The 16,767-nt window shown below is 53.6% G+C and overlaps 2 protein-coding genes across 4 annotated transcripts in view; one reads left to right on the top strand and one right to left on the bottom strand.

Annotated features, from left to right (window-relative positions):
- Nucleotides 1-7,531, top strand: part of CPAMD8 (C3 and PZP like alpha-2-macroglobulin domain containing 8) — a 62,313-nt gene extending 54,782 nt beyond the window's left edge. For all 3 annotated transcript variants that reach the window (XM_064175402.1, XM_064175400.1, XM_064175403.1), the window contains 2 exons: nucleotides 5,271-5,439; nucleotides 6,736-7,531. In XM_064175402.1, coding sequence (XP_064031472.1) covers nucleotides 5,271-5,439; nucleotide 6,736 — 170 coding nt within the window. In that variant the 3' untranslated portion in view covers nucleotides 6,737-7,531. The remainder of the gene's footprint in view (nucleotides 1-5,270; nucleotides 5,440-6,735) is intronic.
- A 3,158-nt stretch (nucleotides 7,532-10,689) lies between these two features.
- F2RL3 (F2R like thrombin or trypsin receptor 3) lies at nucleotides 10,690-14,319 on the bottom strand. The gene is made up of 2 exons (XM_064175405.1): nucleotides 14,069-14,319; nucleotides 10,690-12,564 (listed from the first exon to the last, which is right to left on the bottom strand). The coding sequence occupies exons 1-2, from the start codon at nucleotides 14,235-14,237 to the stop codon at nucleotides 11,492-11,494; spliced, it is 1,242 nt and encodes a 413-aa protein (XP_064031475.1). The 5' UTR covers nucleotides 14,238-14,319; the 3' UTR covers nucleotides 10,690-11,491.
- Nucleotides 14,320-16,767: the final 2,448 nt, after the last annotated feature.

Raw genomic sequence — 16,767 nt, 5'->3', positions numbered from 1 at the left:
ATCCTGTGGCTCTTGTTTTACTTAGGTGTGTTGCACTTTTATGCAGATGGTGAATGAAGAGCCCTGTGCCATGCCATAAGGATCTGCTTGGCAAGGCCCAAGTGCTCAGAGCTGGCTTTGTCTGGGAGTGTTGGAGCCTTGTGGAAGGCAGATCCTCCTGTGAGCTGAGCAGCCTTGGCAGAAGGAGCATTCAGAAATACAACTGACTAAATCCTGCATCAGGAAAAGCTCCCAGCATGTGATTTGCATTAATCCTCTGGGCTCCTCTCAGGTCAACCAGGCAGGACATGAATCAAAGTTTAACAAATGAATGAATCCCTCCTGCTCCCCAGCTCTCCTGGGGCTGGCTGCTGTGCTAGCACTGAAGCATGTGATGGGGTTAAGCCAGCTTAGGTGCTCTGGGCTTGGAGTGGGAGCTCTGATGAGCCACAGCTAAATCTCTGATTTCCTAAAAGGATGCAAAGCTCCAGGAGCCAAATCGAGCCGAGGGCAGGTTGATGAAACTGCCTCAAGGGTTGTTAATCTTCAGGAAATGGCATTTTCTTGGGGAGCCATGTGGTGTGTATCTTGTCTGAGATCCTTCTGCATTTGCCCCTGGACTCAGCTTGGTTTGGTGCTGTTCTTGTCAGCTCTTGCCTATGCTACCCCAGCAATGGCAGCAATCAGAGCCAGCCTCCTTCCAGCCAGCACTGCCGATGTCAGAGTCCACTGGGGCTTGTTCTGGCAAACAAGCTTGCAGGGCAGACCTCTGTCAGCCCAGAGTATGCTGCAGTAAACCACAGCTCCTGGCTTTTGCTGTTCAAGGTAAGCAGCTGTGCACTGGTGGCCCTGAGCACTCGGGATGCAGCCCTGCTTGCAGCACCTGGCTGCTGCCAAGGCATTTGCAAGAGCTTTGCAAAAGTCTGCTGCAGATGCAGCAGCAATGACTGAGATTTTGTCTTCAAACTGCAGCCTTTTTTTGTGCAGATGGGAAGGTCTTCTTCATGTCTTTAGAAAGGCTGACTTGACTGAGGGGGAAGCTGCAGAGTGACAGGGCTCCACTGAAATATCTTGTCTCTGAATCCCTTTCCTCAGCTCTTGGAATGGGCTGCCCAGGGAGGTGGTGGAGTCAATGTCCCTGGAGGTGTTCAAAAGAAGGCTTGGATGGGGCACTTAGTGCCAATGTCTGGTTGGTTGGACAGGGCTGGGTGAGAGGTTGGACTGGATGAGCTTGGAGGTCTGTTCCAACCTGGGTGAGTCTATGATTCTTTCTTACAGGCAAAGTGATGAGACTCAGAGGGATGGAACAGGGTTCTGATGAGTAGCTTGGTCCCACCTTTGCCTCTGATCATTGAAGCTTCTCTTGTATGCTTCACAGCCTGGTCTGGTCATGTTTGCTTGTACTGAAATCTTCTGAAGCAGAGGTTTGGTTGCTAATTGGAGTATCAGTATTTGTGCCTCTCTGTCAGTGGCTTCCCCAAGATCCTTGTCACTCCAGGCTACCAAAATGCAGGAGGCTTTCAGAGCCTCAGGGATCCTTGGTAGCTCTCCCCTAAGATCATTGTCCTCCAGGCTACCAAAACGCAGGAGGCTTTCAGAGCCTCAGGGATCCTTGGTAGCTCTCCCCTAAGATCATTGTCCTCCAGGCTACCAAAACGCAGGAGGCTTTCAGAGCCCCAGGGGTCCTTGGTAACTCTGCTATCACCTCCCTGAAGAAGCAGTGCTTTGATTGTCTCCATAGATCATTAACCCTCTTCTGAAACTGCCTAACTCTTCCCTGTAAAAAGTGCTAAGCCTGCAGTCAGAGAGCTGGAGAGGAATGTGCTGGTGTGGTCATCCTGCACCTGTTTGATGGAGAAGCAATGGCCAGGGGGGTGCACAGTACTCTGTGGTCCCGGTGCTTCTGTGCTGTTGCACTCTGCCTGCTTCCAGCCTTCTCCCCACCACTGGGCCCATGTTACTGTACAGTTCTGCTCCAGCAGCTAGAAGGGTGAGTAGCTGGGAGGAAATTCTTGGTGGCATTGTGGTAATTGCACTTGGTGGTGGTGTGACACGTTAGAAAGCAGCCTGGAGAACTGCATCACCCACCTAGGGTGGGTATTAGGGAAAGTCTTTGCTGCCAGAGTGGTCAGGGGTTGGAACAGGCTGCCCAGGCAGGTGGTGGAGTCCCCATCCACAGAGACATTAAGAAAGATGAGGACATGGCACTTGGGGGCATGGTTTAGTGGCCGTGGTGGTGGTGGTTTGCTGGCTGGACTCAGTGGTCTTAGAGGGCTTTTCCAGCCTCAGTGATTCCATGATTGAGTGCACCCTCAGCAAGGTTGCAGATGGCACCAAGCTGTGTGGCACAGTTGACTTGCCACAGGGCGGGGATCCATCCAGAGGGAGCTGGGCAGGCTGCAGAGGTGAGCCCAGGCCAACCTCATGAAATTCAACAAGGCCAAGTGTAAGGTCCTGCACCTGGGCGCCTGCAATCCCAAGCACAGCTCCAGGCTGGGTGGGGAATGGCTGAGAGCAGCACTGAGGAACAGGACCTGGGGGTCTGGGATGGTGAAAAGCTCAACATGAGCCTGCAGTGTAAGTGCAGCCCAGACACAACCCTGTGCTGGGCTGCAGCAAGAGCAGTGTGGGCACAGGGCAAGGGAGGGGATTCTGCCCCTTGGCTCTGCTCTCCTCAAACCCCACCTGCAGTCCTGGGGGCAGTTCTGGAGCCCCCAGCACAAGCAGGACATGGAAGTGTTGGAGCCAGTCCAGAGGAGGCCACCAAGATGCTGAGAGGGCTGCAGCAGCTCTGCTCTGAGCACAGGCTGAGAGAGCTGGGGCTGTGCAGCCTGGAGAGGAGAAGGCTTCCAGGAGAGCTTGGAGTGGCCTTGCAGGGTCTGAAGGGGGCTCCAGAAGGGCTGGGGAGGGACTATTGAGAAGGTCTGGTAATGAGAGGAGGAGGAGGAATGGGTTTGAAGTGGCAGAGGGGAGACTGAAAGTGGATGTTAGGAAGAAGTTGTTTGCAGTGAGGGTGGTGAGAGACTGGCACAGATTGCCCAGGGAGGCTGTGGAGCACAGAGTCACAGAATGTGACCTTTGATCTTTGATCACATTGGCTGCTTCTGTGCTCCACAACCTCCCTGGAGATGTCCAAGGCCAGGTTGGATAAGACCTTGAGCGACCTGTTCTAGTGGGAGGTGTCCCTGCCTGTGGCACAGGGGGGTTGGAATTGGCTGAGCTTTGAGGTCCCTTCCAACCTAACCCATTCAGTGATCCCACGATCAGTGGCTCCTCAGAGGACCCTCAGGTCGTCCCCAGGCTGCCCTTGGCTGGCCGCTCGCAGGGCTGCTGTGCCTTGGGCGCGGAGGGAGCTGGCAGGGGCTGGTTCCGCTCTGCCCCCCTCGGCGCTCAGCAAACTTTGGCTGCGGCACAAACATTGGGAGCAGGAGGAGAGGTTCTTGTGCGGCAGGAAACGTCGGGCTCTGGTCCTTGCTTTGATTTCCAGCGCTGCATTCCTGGCAAGAGTGAGGGCTGTGATGTTAATTCTGTCCCCGGCGGACAGCAATCAGGCATTCAGAGGAGGAGTTCATGATCTGGCAGGTTCTGGCACGGAGGGGGCCAAGCAAAAGCGAACACAGAGAAGCTGACTCTGCCTTCAGGCAAGTGTTGCCCTGCCTAGGGCTGAGCCTGCTCTCAGGATGTGGGAGGCAGCAAGGAGGAGCCTTCAGACATTTTATTTCTAGAAAACAAGCGTTTTTAAAGGCCTCGATGAGAGCTCTCCTTAAGTAAAGCCAACTTTGCAGGGCGGGGAGGAAGGAGGGCTTCTGCCTGCAGCAGCTGTGACTCACTGCTTGCTTTGCTTTGGATGAGAGCTGTGTCCCCGGGAAGCAAACGGGAATGATGCACAGCTGAGCTGGGCCAGGAACAGCTTAGAAAGCAGGGACTGGCTGATATTCCTAGAAGGCTTTTTCCCCAGCCCTACCCTCTGGGCAGCAAGCACAGACCCACCACAGAGAGGCACAGCCTGGCCTGGGTGGGATGTGAGCCGTGGGTGACCTACCAGGGCCTTAGTGCAGGCTGCAGCGAATGCAAGGAGCATGAACACTTCTGCCTGTGCTGTGCCTGCTCCTCTTCCACGGGGGGAATGCCGCAGTGGTGGCTGTGCTGAAGCAGATGTGTCTCAGCTACTGCTGCTTCAGGCCGAGGGACAAGTGAGTAACTTTGATCCTGTGATTGTTTTGGTTGGAGAAGCCCTTTGAGAGCAGCCAGTTCAGCCCTTCTCTGCCGAGCCTGGGGCTAAACCATGGCCCTCAGCACCACACCTCTGCAGCTCAAACACCTCCCGGCATGGGGATTCTGCCACCTCTCTGAGCAGCCTGTGCCAGTCTTTGAGAACCTTTTCAGTGGAGAAGTCTCTTTTTATGTCCAATCTAAGCCTCTTCTGGTGCAGCCTGAGGATAATTCCTCTCATCCTATCACTTGTTACTAGAGAGAAGAGCCCAACTTTTACCTGGCTCCCAGCTCCTTTCAAGGAGTTGTATAGAATCATAGAATCAAGCAGGTTGGAAGAGACCTCCAAGCTGATCCAGTCCAACCTAGCACCCAGCCCTGGGCAGTCAACCAGACCATGGCACTAAGTGCCTCATCCAGATTGGCTTCTAGCCTGTTGTGCAGAAATCCTCACTCTGTCTGTGCTGAGGATGAATCTGCTGCACTGCTCCTTGCTGTGCCCTGCAGCAGGTGCCAGGCTCCAGCACTCTGCCCTCTGCCAGTGGAGTTGCTGTTCTCAGTGCTTAGAGGAGTGCACAGACCTGGGCTTGCCTCTCCTTACACAGGTACTTGACTGAGACCAGAGCAGAGAGCTGTATTTTTGGGGTGCAGAGTAACTTACCTGTGACTTTTGGTGTTCCCAAAGTGCCTCTTACTCTATAGAGGTTTTGGGGTGATCTGGCTCCTTTGAGTCGAGGCTTTCAGGTTTGTTCAGATTACAAAGCCCTTTTTTCTTTCCTTTCTTCTCCCCCCCCCCAATTCCCTTTGTTTGTTTGTTTGTTTTGCAGTTCTCAGCCAGGGAACTCAAACTCTGTTCTCACAGCAGCTCTTCTGCTGGCATGTGGATCTAAGCACGCACAGGTCCACTCACAGGTGCCGCCAGCTCCTCTCATGTCCACTCCTTTGGGCCCCCATTTGCCTCTCCAATTAAGATTCCTTTCTTCTGATGTCATTGCCCTTCGCTGTGCTGCCATATGTGATGGTGAAGTGCAGGCTCTCTGGCTGCAGCACCCCCTGAGACTCTGTGGTTTCCTTTCCAGCAGAGGAAGGGCCTCCCCTCCAGCCAGACCTCTCCTACTACTCCTATGAGTACGACCCAGACCCCTACGCATCGGAAGCTGAGGCTTTTGAGGTGGTGGCAGAGCTGACAACAGCAAGAGCCATGACAGAAGTGGACAAGACTCAGGAAGTAGTGACCACAGTGGAATGGTGAGCAGGAGAGGGGGATCATAGCTCTGGTTTGAAAGGCAGCCCAGAAGTGTTCCTGGGCTGAGCCATCAGCTCCTCCAGAGAGGCATTCTCACAGGGCAGCTGCCAACCTCTCTAGCACACAGGATAACCTGGGTTGGAAAAGACCTTTAAGGTCCTCCAGTCCAACCCTTCTCAAACTCTACCAAGCCTGGGGCTAAGCCATGCCCTCAGCACCACATTTCTGTGTCCGAAATGCCTCCAGGCATGGGGATTTAGGAGGGACAGGAACCTGCTGGAGAGAGTCCAGCTGAGGGCTACAAGGATGGTGAGGGAACTGGAGCCTGCCTGGTGAGGAAAGGCTGAGGGACCTGGGGCTGAGAGTCTGGAGAAGAGAAGGCTGAGAGGGGATTGAATCAATGTTTATCAATCTCTGAGGGCTGGGAGTCAGGAGGGGGTGGGCAGGCTCTGCTCACTGCTCCCTGGGGTAGGACAAGCAGCAATGGATGGAAGCTGCAGCACAGGAGGTTCCAGCTCAGCACAAGGGCAACTTCTTGCCTGTAATGGTCCCAGAGCCCTGGCACAGGCTGCCCAGAGAGATTGTGGAGTCTCCTTCTGTGGAGCCTTTCCAGGCCTGTCTGGATGTGTTCCTGTGTGCCCTGAGCTAGATTGGATGGTCCTGCTCTGGCAGGGGGCTTGGACTGGATGATCTCTTTGGATCCCTTCCAACCCCTGACACCTGTGATCCTGTGATTCCACCTCTCCCTGGGCAGCCTGCTCCAGTGGTTGAGATCCCTTTCAGCAAAGTAGTTTCTTCTAATGTCCAAACACCATTTCTTGAGCAAGGAGTTGTCAAGAACTAGACCTTGCTAGGGCAGCATATAAAGGTCTTTTGCCATCCCTAGCAGGATAAAAAATGACCTTTTAGGCTTTTCTCTGTCTGGTCCCCCTAATGCCTCACACAGAACCACAGACAGAAACATGCAGGCTGGCAAAGCCCTCAGGATCACCAAGCCCAACCTGGAACCCTGCTCTACAGGATTTACCTTTAAACCATATCCCCACACAGCACACCCAACCCACCCTTACATACACGCAGGGTGGGTGACTCCACCACCTCCCTGGGCAGCCCATCCCAGTCCCTGACCACTCTCTCTGTGAAAAACTTATTCCTAATGTCCAATCTAAACCTCCCCAGCCTCAGCTTGAGGCCATTCCCCTTCCTTCTGTCTCCAATTACCCGTGAGAAGAGACCAGCAGCAGCCTCAAAGATGTGTAATGGGAAAGTGACTTTTCATTATCTTCTCTCTTCAACAGAAAGATGTAATTTAAGCAAAGAGAATCAACTCCTCCCTGAGTTTGTTCCTACAGACGACCTGCTGCAGACCTGAACCTGACCGATGACTACTTGCTGGTGCCTTCCGAGCTGTAGGCTTAGCTGCCCCGCGGGGGGATCCCGAGGGCTGAGGGGGACACTCAGCCTTGGTTTTCTGTCCATTTTCCTGCCTTTTGTGCATCCTCTTTGGAGTATTTCCAAGGATGGGAGATTAACATGCTGTGCCCTCTAGGTGAAAAAAGTAGGGGCTGGAATACCAACCTATAGACCATTTCCAAGTGTTTCCTCTGCTATCAGGATACTGCAAATGCCATTTCCTAGCTACACTTAGAAGCTAAGTCCAGGCCTTGTGCTTAGCTGAACTGCTGTTTGAGGAAAGATGGCTGAGAAGTTTTCTCTCAAGTTTCTAATAATAAAAAATCAGTGTGTTTTGCTAATTATGACACAGAAAGAGGTTAATCATCTTCCCCGGCCCGAAGGTCTCCTGTACCCACAACAATGTCCCACTAGGAGCAGCTCCCCACAGGCTCAGTGTTCAGGGGAGCTGTTGGGAGGTTCATTTTACAGGAGAAAACTGACATCCCCTGTCAGGCTAAAAGGCTGCTGGCTTCAGGTGGGGTTTGCCAGCTCCAGCAGTGATGAGGATGAGGTGGGGCAGCCCTCTTCATGTTGCACTATGCTCTGATAATGGCTGCTTGCAGCCTGCTCAGCCCTTTCCTCCCTGTAACCCTGGCATGGAAATAAAGCTGACCCAAGGCAGAGTCCTGTTAAATGCTTGCCTGACCTCACCACCCACTTCTGTTCTGCTCCCACTAGGGCCCCATGTGATGGTTGTTCTGGGCGTAGTTGGGTCTGCTGACCTGAGCAAATCGCTGGTGGCAGAGCCTGGACTCCCTCAGGCTGACCTGCCCCAAGCGATGTGGTCAAACTGAAAACAAAAGCTTTGTGCTTCCAAAAGGGCAGGAGCCAAAATCGTTTTGTTTTCCCTTCCAGCCTGGAGCAGTCTTGTTCTCTTTGGAGGAGCTGCATGGAATTGCCTGTTGCAAAATAGCACCAATATTTTATCTTCCCACTTCTATTGTTACCAGGAGCCAGAGCAGGGTGGAAATCCCTTTTGAGGGTGCTTCTTGGTGAATGGAAACAGGAAAAAGCTCAGCTCCATTCATTTTTAGGGCTGGTTTACACAGGAGCCGAGGATACAGCCCAGTGCAGACATTCCATTCCAGAATAAAGGCAGTTTTATTCCACTGAAAGGTCCACGTGGGCACAGAGCAGGAGGGCATCCCAGGAGCTGGGCACATGCAGCTTCCCTGGGCCAGGTACCTGCTGAATGCAGCTGCTGTGGTGAGGGTTTGGCTCTCCAAAGATTTCAGAGCTGCTTTGTTTGTTGGTGAGCTTCCAACCTTCCTCCATGGCTATTCTGAGCTGTTCTCATGGGATCTTGACGTGGCTGCTGCCCATATGTACCCACTGTCCTCAGCAGAGGCTTTCTCCATGTCTCTGCAGTGGGCAGGGGCAGGCTCTGTCTTCACTGTGCCCATGCAGCAGAGTGGAAGTGCTGGCAGCTGCATTCCTGCCCGGCAGGCAAACAAATGCCCCTCAGCTCAGTTCCAGCTCCTGTAAACCACTGGCCTGGCAGACACTGCTCTGTGCACACAGGGCTCAGCCAATGCTTGTCCCCTGGGTAAGGAACAGACCTAGTGTGAGCTGCAACAGGAGGGTTTATGTTTTCCTCTCCTAAAGCACAGAAACTGCACAATGCAAACCCTGCTGGTCCCTGGTGTTCCCTGCTGGTCCCTGCTTCCAGCCTCAGCTCTTTAATGCTCTGAGTCTGAGAGAGTGAGACATTTACTCACCCTAACAATGCCTTTGTGCCAAGCTTCCCACCTACGTTCTGGATTCATCATTCTCCTGTCCCCTGTCCCTTTCTGTCCTTAGTTTCCTTGCCCTGTCCATTATATGCTTCTGGGTGGATGTTTGGAGTCCTTCTCTATTGCTTACTCCTCTTACAGGTCGCTGGGCAGTCAGGCAGCATCACTGCTGGGGACAGAGATGAAGGTGGGGAATAAACCAAGTAATAAACCAAACTCCCCTCAGGCTCTTCTACATGTACTATGCCAACTCAAGATGCAGATACCTCACTACTGCTGCCAGCCAAATAATTCCTCCTTCTGGTGCCAGCACATCAATCATGGCCTTGTTCTGTGGGCTCTGGGTGCCAGCTCACTCATGTGTCTGAGGCAGAGGAGTCTTGCTTCTGTCTTACAACTAGAAGAAAAACCTGGGCCTTCAGAGGGCAAAGGCAAAGCAAGTTCAGTTGCTTTAGAGAGGGTTAGAACAGGACAGTTGGCATGTGCCAGGGTTCCTAGAGCCTGCCTTCAGCTTGAGTGCTTCTTCACAGTGCTGGCACCTTTAGGGAAGGCATGAGTCCATCTGCTCTTGGCAGCCTCTGCCTCCCCTTGGTCTTGCCACTCCAGATTAGCTCCTTTCTGTGTTTGATAAAGGTCACTTTACGTAAGGAGCTGAACAAAGGACCTTGCAGTTCCACAGCTGTGGCTGCCTTTTCTCCCCTGTCACCAGAGTACAGAAGCAGGTCTCTGCCCTCTTCCCCACTCCAGCTGATGGTCCCTCTGGCCATAGCTTTCCCCTGTCCCAGGTTTGTTGTTTGTGTTTCTTGTAATCATTAATTCTTATGCAGGAGAGAGAAAGTTTTAGATTATTTTTCCTTCATTCTTCAAAGTCCTGCTTGGAATGCAGAAACTCTCTGGGACTAGGTCCAGAGAGCCACTGGACCCAGCACAGATCTGCCAGGCTCCTGTTAGTCATAGGCTCGGTCCAGTTCTGAGTCCGAAGCTCATCAGCCTCACTCCTGTCCCTGAGAACATGAGGATGCCTCAGCACCGAAGGCTCAGACTCCAGCTTTGTGCAGACCTGCCAGTCACAGTCTGGAGGGAAGAGACTGACTTTTAGCACTGACAAAAAGACCAAAGCCAGCAAGGACAGCAGACCTGCTGCTGCTCTGGGCTTTGAATAGTTTCTAGCTTAAAGACATTTGCCTCCCTCTGTCCCAGTGCTTCTCCTTCCCTTTTCCTGAAGGTCCCTCACTGCAAAAGCAGCAAAGTGCCAGCAGGTTGGTCAGCCCCAGAGATTCCTACTTGCATCCAGTTCTGTTGCTGGCCAGCTGCAGCAGTGGTGGGTGTCAGCTGTGCTTGCAGCCCTTTCCAGCAAATGAATATTTACCTGTTTGCAACTGCAGATCATGCAGAGCAGTCATTACCATGGCACTTATTTGAAAGCAAGAGTTCCTCTGCTCTTTCTGGTTCAAGTGCTTCATTCTTGCCTTTCTTTTCTTGCTCAGCTTCAGTAGAGAACAAACACCAGAATAATGTGCAGCTTGCTTGAGGAGCATCACTGAACCAACAGCACTTCTTTGCTGATGTCAGCTAATGCACAGTTACCTCTTCATTGCCTGGTTTGCAGTGCTCTGACCAGAGCATCCCTTCAGAGAACCCCAGCTCAGCTTGGGGTTTAGGGTTGGGTTTGGCCTTTTTTCTCTCTTTATTCCCCCCTCCTCCTCCCCAGTGCTTCCTGAGTGGCAGGACCCTCCTGTGCTCAGCAGCTGGCACACCCCTGCACACGCAGGACTGCACCCAGGAGACAGGCTCTGGTTTTCTCTCTGTGCATACAGTTCTGTGATCTATTTTCAGTTTATGCACACAAATCTTAGCAAGTCTGAGTCCAGAAGAAGGTTTGGGTTAGAGTATGATAATTATTTTATTAAAAACTAATTTTAAGACAATCCTCTGTGCCTCTTCTTACTCCCACTGCAGGCTGTGTGTCTGTCTGTGGGTCTCAGTGAGGACACATTGCACCTTTACCATAAAAGTAAAGAGTTCAGGAGCTCTGAGGAGGTTTATTGCTCACTTTCTACCCTGCTGCTGCATGCCCAGGTTGTGCCTGAGAGATGAGCTGGCTACATTTTGTCAGATGTGCAACAGGTTCCACGAGCAGCAAGCTTGGTCACCTGTTCCTAACAGACAGCTGCTGAAATGCGTGTGGCATGACATGGAAGTGTGGAGATGTGGAGCAAGAGTTTCCCCAGGTCTTTAATTGATTTCCCTTCAAAAGACAGCACAGCTTTGGAAGCAGTCCCTTCACCTGGCCTTTGCCCCACAGAAGCTGTGGCTGCCAAGGGTTATTGCAAAGCCAGGAGTTAGTAATTGGGGTTTTACACTGGTTACCAGCCATGGGCTGGCATTGCTGCGGTGGTGCTGACTAACCAAGCCCAGCACATGGCTGCTAGAAAAGCCAGAGCCCTACGTTCTCATGACAGAACATTTTGGGTCAGGAGAGTCCCTCTCACCCAGGCACCTCCTAGTTCTAGCAGAGGAAGAAGCAGCAGAGAGATGGCAATGAGCTTGTAAGACACACCGGGAACACCAGACTTAGGTGTGTGGCAAGAGCATCCCTGGCAACGTGTGACCAGCTGAGGAGCTGCATGCAGTGAGTGTCCCAGCAACAGATCTGTCCATGTCGAGCACTCCACATCTTGTCTGGACTCCATACTTCTCAAGGAACCCTGTGGCCCAGATTTGTCGTCTTAGCTATGCAGGGAGGAGCAAGGATTTGTCTCCTGGGAAACGCTGCTCTGGAGGAAACTTGTGGAATTCCACTGTTGTCGTCTCATCCCCACTGTACGCTGTGAGTGTGGTGGGAGCAAGGAGCTGGGACGGAGGCTTACACCAGGGAGTCTTTAGAACTCCTTGGAGGCAGTGTTTCCTTGGAGGTTTTTAGGGATGTGGTGGTTTGTTTTCTGCGGCTGAAGAATTTCCTCCTCACCTTATCCCGGAAGTCCTCGGAAACGTAGTAGTAGACAAAGGGATCCGCACAGCTGTTGAAGGTGCTGACGGCCAGGCTCAGCATGTAGCTGATGTACAGGTTGCTGTGCAGCTTGCAGCTGTAGCTGGAGTAGTGAACAAGCAGGAGAACGTTGCTGGGTGTGTAGAAGGCCAGGAGCGTGAAGAGCACCAGGGCGGTGAGCTTCACGGAGTGCGAGTAGCGCCTCCCGCTGCGCAGCAGCACACGCAGCACCGAGCCGTAGCTGAAGAGCATCACCAGCAGCGGGGCGAGGAAGGCGAAGGCGATCAGGCAGACGAAGTAGTAGAAGAAATAGGTCTCGTCCTCCTGCCTGGGGAGGACGTCGTGGCAGAGCGTGAGGCCTGCCCCGTACAGGGGGTAGGACTGCTGCTGCAGCGCCAGGGGCAGCGTCAGCAGGGCCGCGCAGAGCCAGACGGCGGCGCAGGTGCAGGTGGCGAAGGCAGGGGTGCGGAAGGAGCGGGAGGAGAAGGGGTGCACCACGGCCAGGTAGCGGTCGGCGCTGACGCAGGTGAGCAGCAGCACGGAGCAGTACATGTTGCCGTAGAAGAGGGCCGTGGTCAGCCGGCACAGCCCCTCCCCGAAGGGCCAGTGGTTCCCCAGGAAATAGTAAACGCTGCGCAGGGGCAGCACCAGGACGAGCAGCAGGTCTGCTGCGGCCAGGTTCATCAGGAAGACGGTGGAGGTCAGCTTCTCGGCGCGGGTGGCCAGCACCCAGAGGGCCAGCCCGTTCGAGGGCAGCCCCAGCAGGAAGACGAGGCTGTAGAGGCAGGGGATGAGCCGCACCGTGACCGCGCTGCGCAGCTGGGCGCGGGTGGCCTCGCGGACCAGCAGGTAGGTGACATTGTTCACGGTGACCTTCTCCCCGGGGATGGCTCGGGGGCACAGGGTGGCCTCCGCTGGCTCCTGGTCGTTGGTGCTGTTCTGAGAGTAGTCTGCCAGAGAAACGCAGGCTGTTACTGGGCTGCTCCTGCAGCTGCCCTTCAGCTCTGCAGAGCAGGCTGCGAGTGGAGCACTTAGAGAGCCATCGAATGAGCCACGGAATGGGTTCGGTTGGAGGGGATCTCAGAGCTCAGCCAGTTCCAGCCCCCACCCCCACCATGGGCAGGGACAACTCCCACTAGAACAGGTCACTCAAGGCCTCATCCAGCCTGGCCTTGAACACCTCCCTGGGCAACCTGCACCGGTGTCTCACTGCCCTCAAGCTGTGCCAGTGTCTCACTGCCCTCACTGCAGAGGACTTCTTCCTAACACCCAGTTTCAGTCTCCCCTCTGCCAGTTCAAACCCATTCCTCCTCACCCAGTCATTCCCAGACCTTGTCAATAGTCCCTCCCCAGCCCTCCTGTAGGTCCCCTTCAGATCCTGGAAGGCCACTCCAAGGTCTTCTCAAAGCCTTCTCTTCTCCAGGCTGCAGACCCCCAACACTCAGCCTGTCCTCGTAGCAGTACTTATCATCTTTTGAGAAGCAAGCACAGCAGAGGCTTTCCAAGGCAGATGTGGCCTGGAAGTGGATGTGGATGCTGGCAGATACTGTTTGAAGTGAGGATGTCTGAGAGTATTCAGTGTTTATTCAGTGTGTCAGAGTAGAGGTGACATTCACAAGAGGGATCCTGCAAGGAGGGTGGGAGGTAGCACAGGATAAAGCCCTGTGCCTGTGAAGCACTGACTGTAGCTGTGCAGCAGAGAGAGCTGCACCAGAGCTCATTATTGCACCTATGGAAGGAGTAGCTCAGATGTGTCTGTGCCATGTTGTCAGGTAAAAGTGTGACAGCACTGATCCCTGGGCAACCTCTGCCAGTGTCTCACCACCCTCACTAAAAAGAACTTCTTCCTTTCTTACCACAAAGGTTTACACTTTGTGTTGGGGTCCCTAAAAACCGGGGGCTGGCTGCAAAACGTTGTGGTGTGATGGGCAGGAGAAGCTGGCTCACAGCGCTGGGTGTGCAGGAGCAGCCACCAGCCCCTGTGCTGGGGACGTTCTCTGTTGTGTGGCTGCCCCCAGCTCACAAACAGCTTTCAGCAGGCCTGGAAAGCCTCTGCCCAGCTTCCCAAAGAATTCCAGGGCTTGGGGCCACAACAGGGTAAAGCCATGGCTTGGGGGGGATGGGGGGGGGGGGGGGGAGCTGGCTTTTAGACAGAGATTTGGGTTTCAGGTGCTCTCTGTGTTACTCCTCTAAAGTTTGTGTCCTTCCCAGTGTCTTCCACACCAGTTTCCTCCTCTCCCACATCACCTCCTATCACCTATCTCCTGTCACCTCCTGTTGTCACCTCCTATCTCCTATCACCTTCTGTCACCTATTGCCTCAACTACAGCAAGCACGGAGCCCAAGCAGTGTGCTTCCATGGGACAGCTCTGAAGAAGGAGTTTTCAGGGGTCTCACAAAGGTGGTGAATACTTTCAGAAGCAGCAGTTTTGCACCCCAGAAGCTACAACTCACCATCGTAGTCTGAAGAGGCCAGGCAGAGTCCCCAAAAGGTGCAGCACAGCAGCAGCCCCTGTGACATTCCTCTGCTCCTGAGGATCTCCATCCCACTGCTGGCTCCAGCTGCGCCCTGCCGTGCCCAGAGCCCGTGGGACAGGCAGCAGTGGTGATCCTGCTTACGCATTTCCTTCTGCTAGCCCTTAACTCAGGAAGCACCAGGCTGATCCCCTGGGACGGGCCCTGAGGGGCTGTCACATCAGGCACCAGCATTGCCCACGCAGAGCCTTAGCTCCAGCGTGGGCTGCAGGGCTGGGAGGGGCGCAGGCATCCTCATCCATAGCGGCTGGGGGCTGTACTGCACCGTCACAGCTAGATGATGGCTCGAGTGACTCACTTGGGTCTCCTTCCTGCTCCAGAATATTCCTGGAAATACCAAATGTGGTCAAATTCGACGCAGTCTGAGTTTGCTTTAGAGTGTAAACTGAACTCCTGACCTCCTGCGTCAAGCATCCTTCCACCCAAGAGAGACCCAAGTGGCTCTGCGTGAGATTTGAGGCCTTTCCCCACTCCCTGAGTCAAAAATGCTTTCTGGTAGTGCAGATTGAGCAGAAACATGGAAAAACAACTGAAGAGCAGGAGAGCTGCAGATCAGAATGGTTCTCCCCAGCTCCCAGGGAGCTGCTGGGGCAGATAAAGGCTTTCAGTGCCTTCCAGATCAGGCCTTTTGGGGGCCTGTGCTGGGCCTTTTGGAGTTCTCTTGTGCCTTCCTTTCTGCTCCTGCTTCCTGGCTAAAGAGGGCACAAAGCTCCTGCAGCCTCCTCCTTGACCTCACCGCAGAGGATGATTACAATGCAGTGGGTTGGAGGTGTTTGCATTTGAAAGCATCAGCACCAGCACCAGCCTGGAGTCCTGTGGCGCGAAGCTAAGTGGCTGGTGCCAGGGCTTGGGGGCAGCTGTGCTGTGCTTCCTCTGATAAGCTGCCCGGCACAGGGAGAGCTCCATCCAGCAGGAAAGGGGCCTGAGAGGGCTGCGCAGGAAGTCTCTGCTGTTGGGGAGATAATGGTGAATTCCAACTGCTCCTGGCCAAGAGGAGCTGTGGTTTTCCACCCAGTGAACCCCCAGGAGGGCTGAGCTCCCTGTGTACGCTCAGAGCAGGGAGTTGCTGCTGCTTCATACCTGCTGGCTGTATGGAGGAGACAACTCATGGTGTGGCAAGAGGGACTGGCAGATGTTACCTGAACCTTGAAGCGCCTTTGTGGCTTGGTCTCCCCTTCTCTACCTCCTTGAGAGTGTAAATCCCTCCCACGCTCTGCCTTGCACAGCAAGTCCCAAATCCTGTCCTGTCACCTGTGTAAGAGCCTCAGCATGATCACTTCCCAGTGGTCAGCAGCTGGGCAAGCCAGAGGGACCAGGAGGCCTTCACTTGAGAAGTTGCTGATTTCTGGGCTGCTGCTCTCCAGTCCCCTGCCTGGCTCTGCAAGAGAGTGAAGACAGAAGCTGGAGTCTGGGCAGTAGGAGCTGTAAATTTGGTTTGGCAACCTGAGGAGCAGTTAACTTCTTTCTCCTCAGCTTATGAATGGCCTTTTCTGTAAAGGTTGCAAATCTGAACCTGGCTGCTGTTTGATGAGACTCTTCTGTTCCAAGGAGAAAATGATCCTATTTCCTTTGCTTTCACCATATTCCTACATCCTTGGGCCGAGCATGTCGAGAGGTGGAGTTCCACTGGCCAGGACAGGGAAAATGCAAGGGTAGATGTTTTGCTTTTGTGATTCTCTCAGGATTTATGAGCCATTACAGAATGACTCATGTGGCCACGTATTTTCCATGCCTCAGCCAGGATCCTTTCCATGCTCTGTGTGCAAAAAAATTAGCCCTAATCAGGCTCAGATAGTGTGCAAATCACAGCCCTGCTTCCTAGGGCCAGGTCTCTGGAGAGGAGCAGAGCGAGGTTACTCCTTTCTGTTTCCTCCATTTCTTCAGCTGCTGTGGGATCTTTAGTGACTGCTTTAGATGCAAAACAGCTTGCCTGAAAATTCTGATGCCAGAGGTTTGTCATGGCTTGTTAACATCTCTTCAAGGCGTGTGATCCTTGCCCTGTGGGTTTTAACCACTTGGGTTTCAAAGTCATTTGTTGTGCAATCGATCACCTCCTGGGAGAAGGTGCTCTGCCACTCCGTGGCTCTGCACCCAGAAGAGGTAATGCTGGAAAGCAGGCTGGGGGGCTGTGAAGCTCACTGCTTCCCAGCCCTGTCTTCCTCTCTATGCATCATTATGTCAGGGAAGTGTGTGAAGAAAAATGGGCCTGAAATGCTGGTTTGAAGTGCTGCCTTGATTCAGAAATCCAGGCTGGAAGGGGCTCTGGCCAGCCTGATCTAGGGTAGGGTGTCCCTTGTTGGAACTAGGTGATCCTTGTGGTCCCTTCCAAACCTGACTGATTCTGTGGTTCTAAAAGCCACTGCCTCTTGCTCCAGCCTGCAAGCCTGAAAGATGCTTTTAAGCTGTCTTTCTTCCTTCGGCCTTGCCAAAGCTGTCCACTTGCTGAGCTCTCCAAACGCTCTTGAGTGATATCAGATCCAGCTGTCCCTCCCCACGAGTGCAGAGAATGTCCTCTTTGTGACAAGTCCAAGACCTCTATGAGAAGTGGATTCTGGCCTCTGAGGCATCATTGCCCTCACATTAATCAAATCACTCCATGCAATTTATGCATCTGAGGA

Source organism: Pogoniulus pusillus, chromosome 41 (genome assembly GCF_015220805.1).
Source record: "Pogoniulus pusillus isolate bPogPus1 chromosome 41, bPogPus1.pri, whole genome shotgun sequence".
Taxonomy (NCBI): Eukaryota; Metazoa; Chordata; class Aves; order Piciformes; family Lybiidae; genus Pogoniulus; species Pogoniulus pusillus.
This window is presented reverse-complemented; position numbering and strand designations above follow the sequence as displayed.

Coding starts and splice junctions, on each gene's coding strand:
- F2RL3 (XM_064175405.1), bottom strand. CDS start 14,237: ATGCGTAAGCAGGATCACCACTGCTGCCTGTCCCACGGGCTCTGGGCA. Junction 12,565..14,068: donor GGCCTCTTCAGACTACGATG/GTGAGTTGTAGC, acceptor TTTCTCTGGCAG/ACTACTCTCAGAACAGCACC.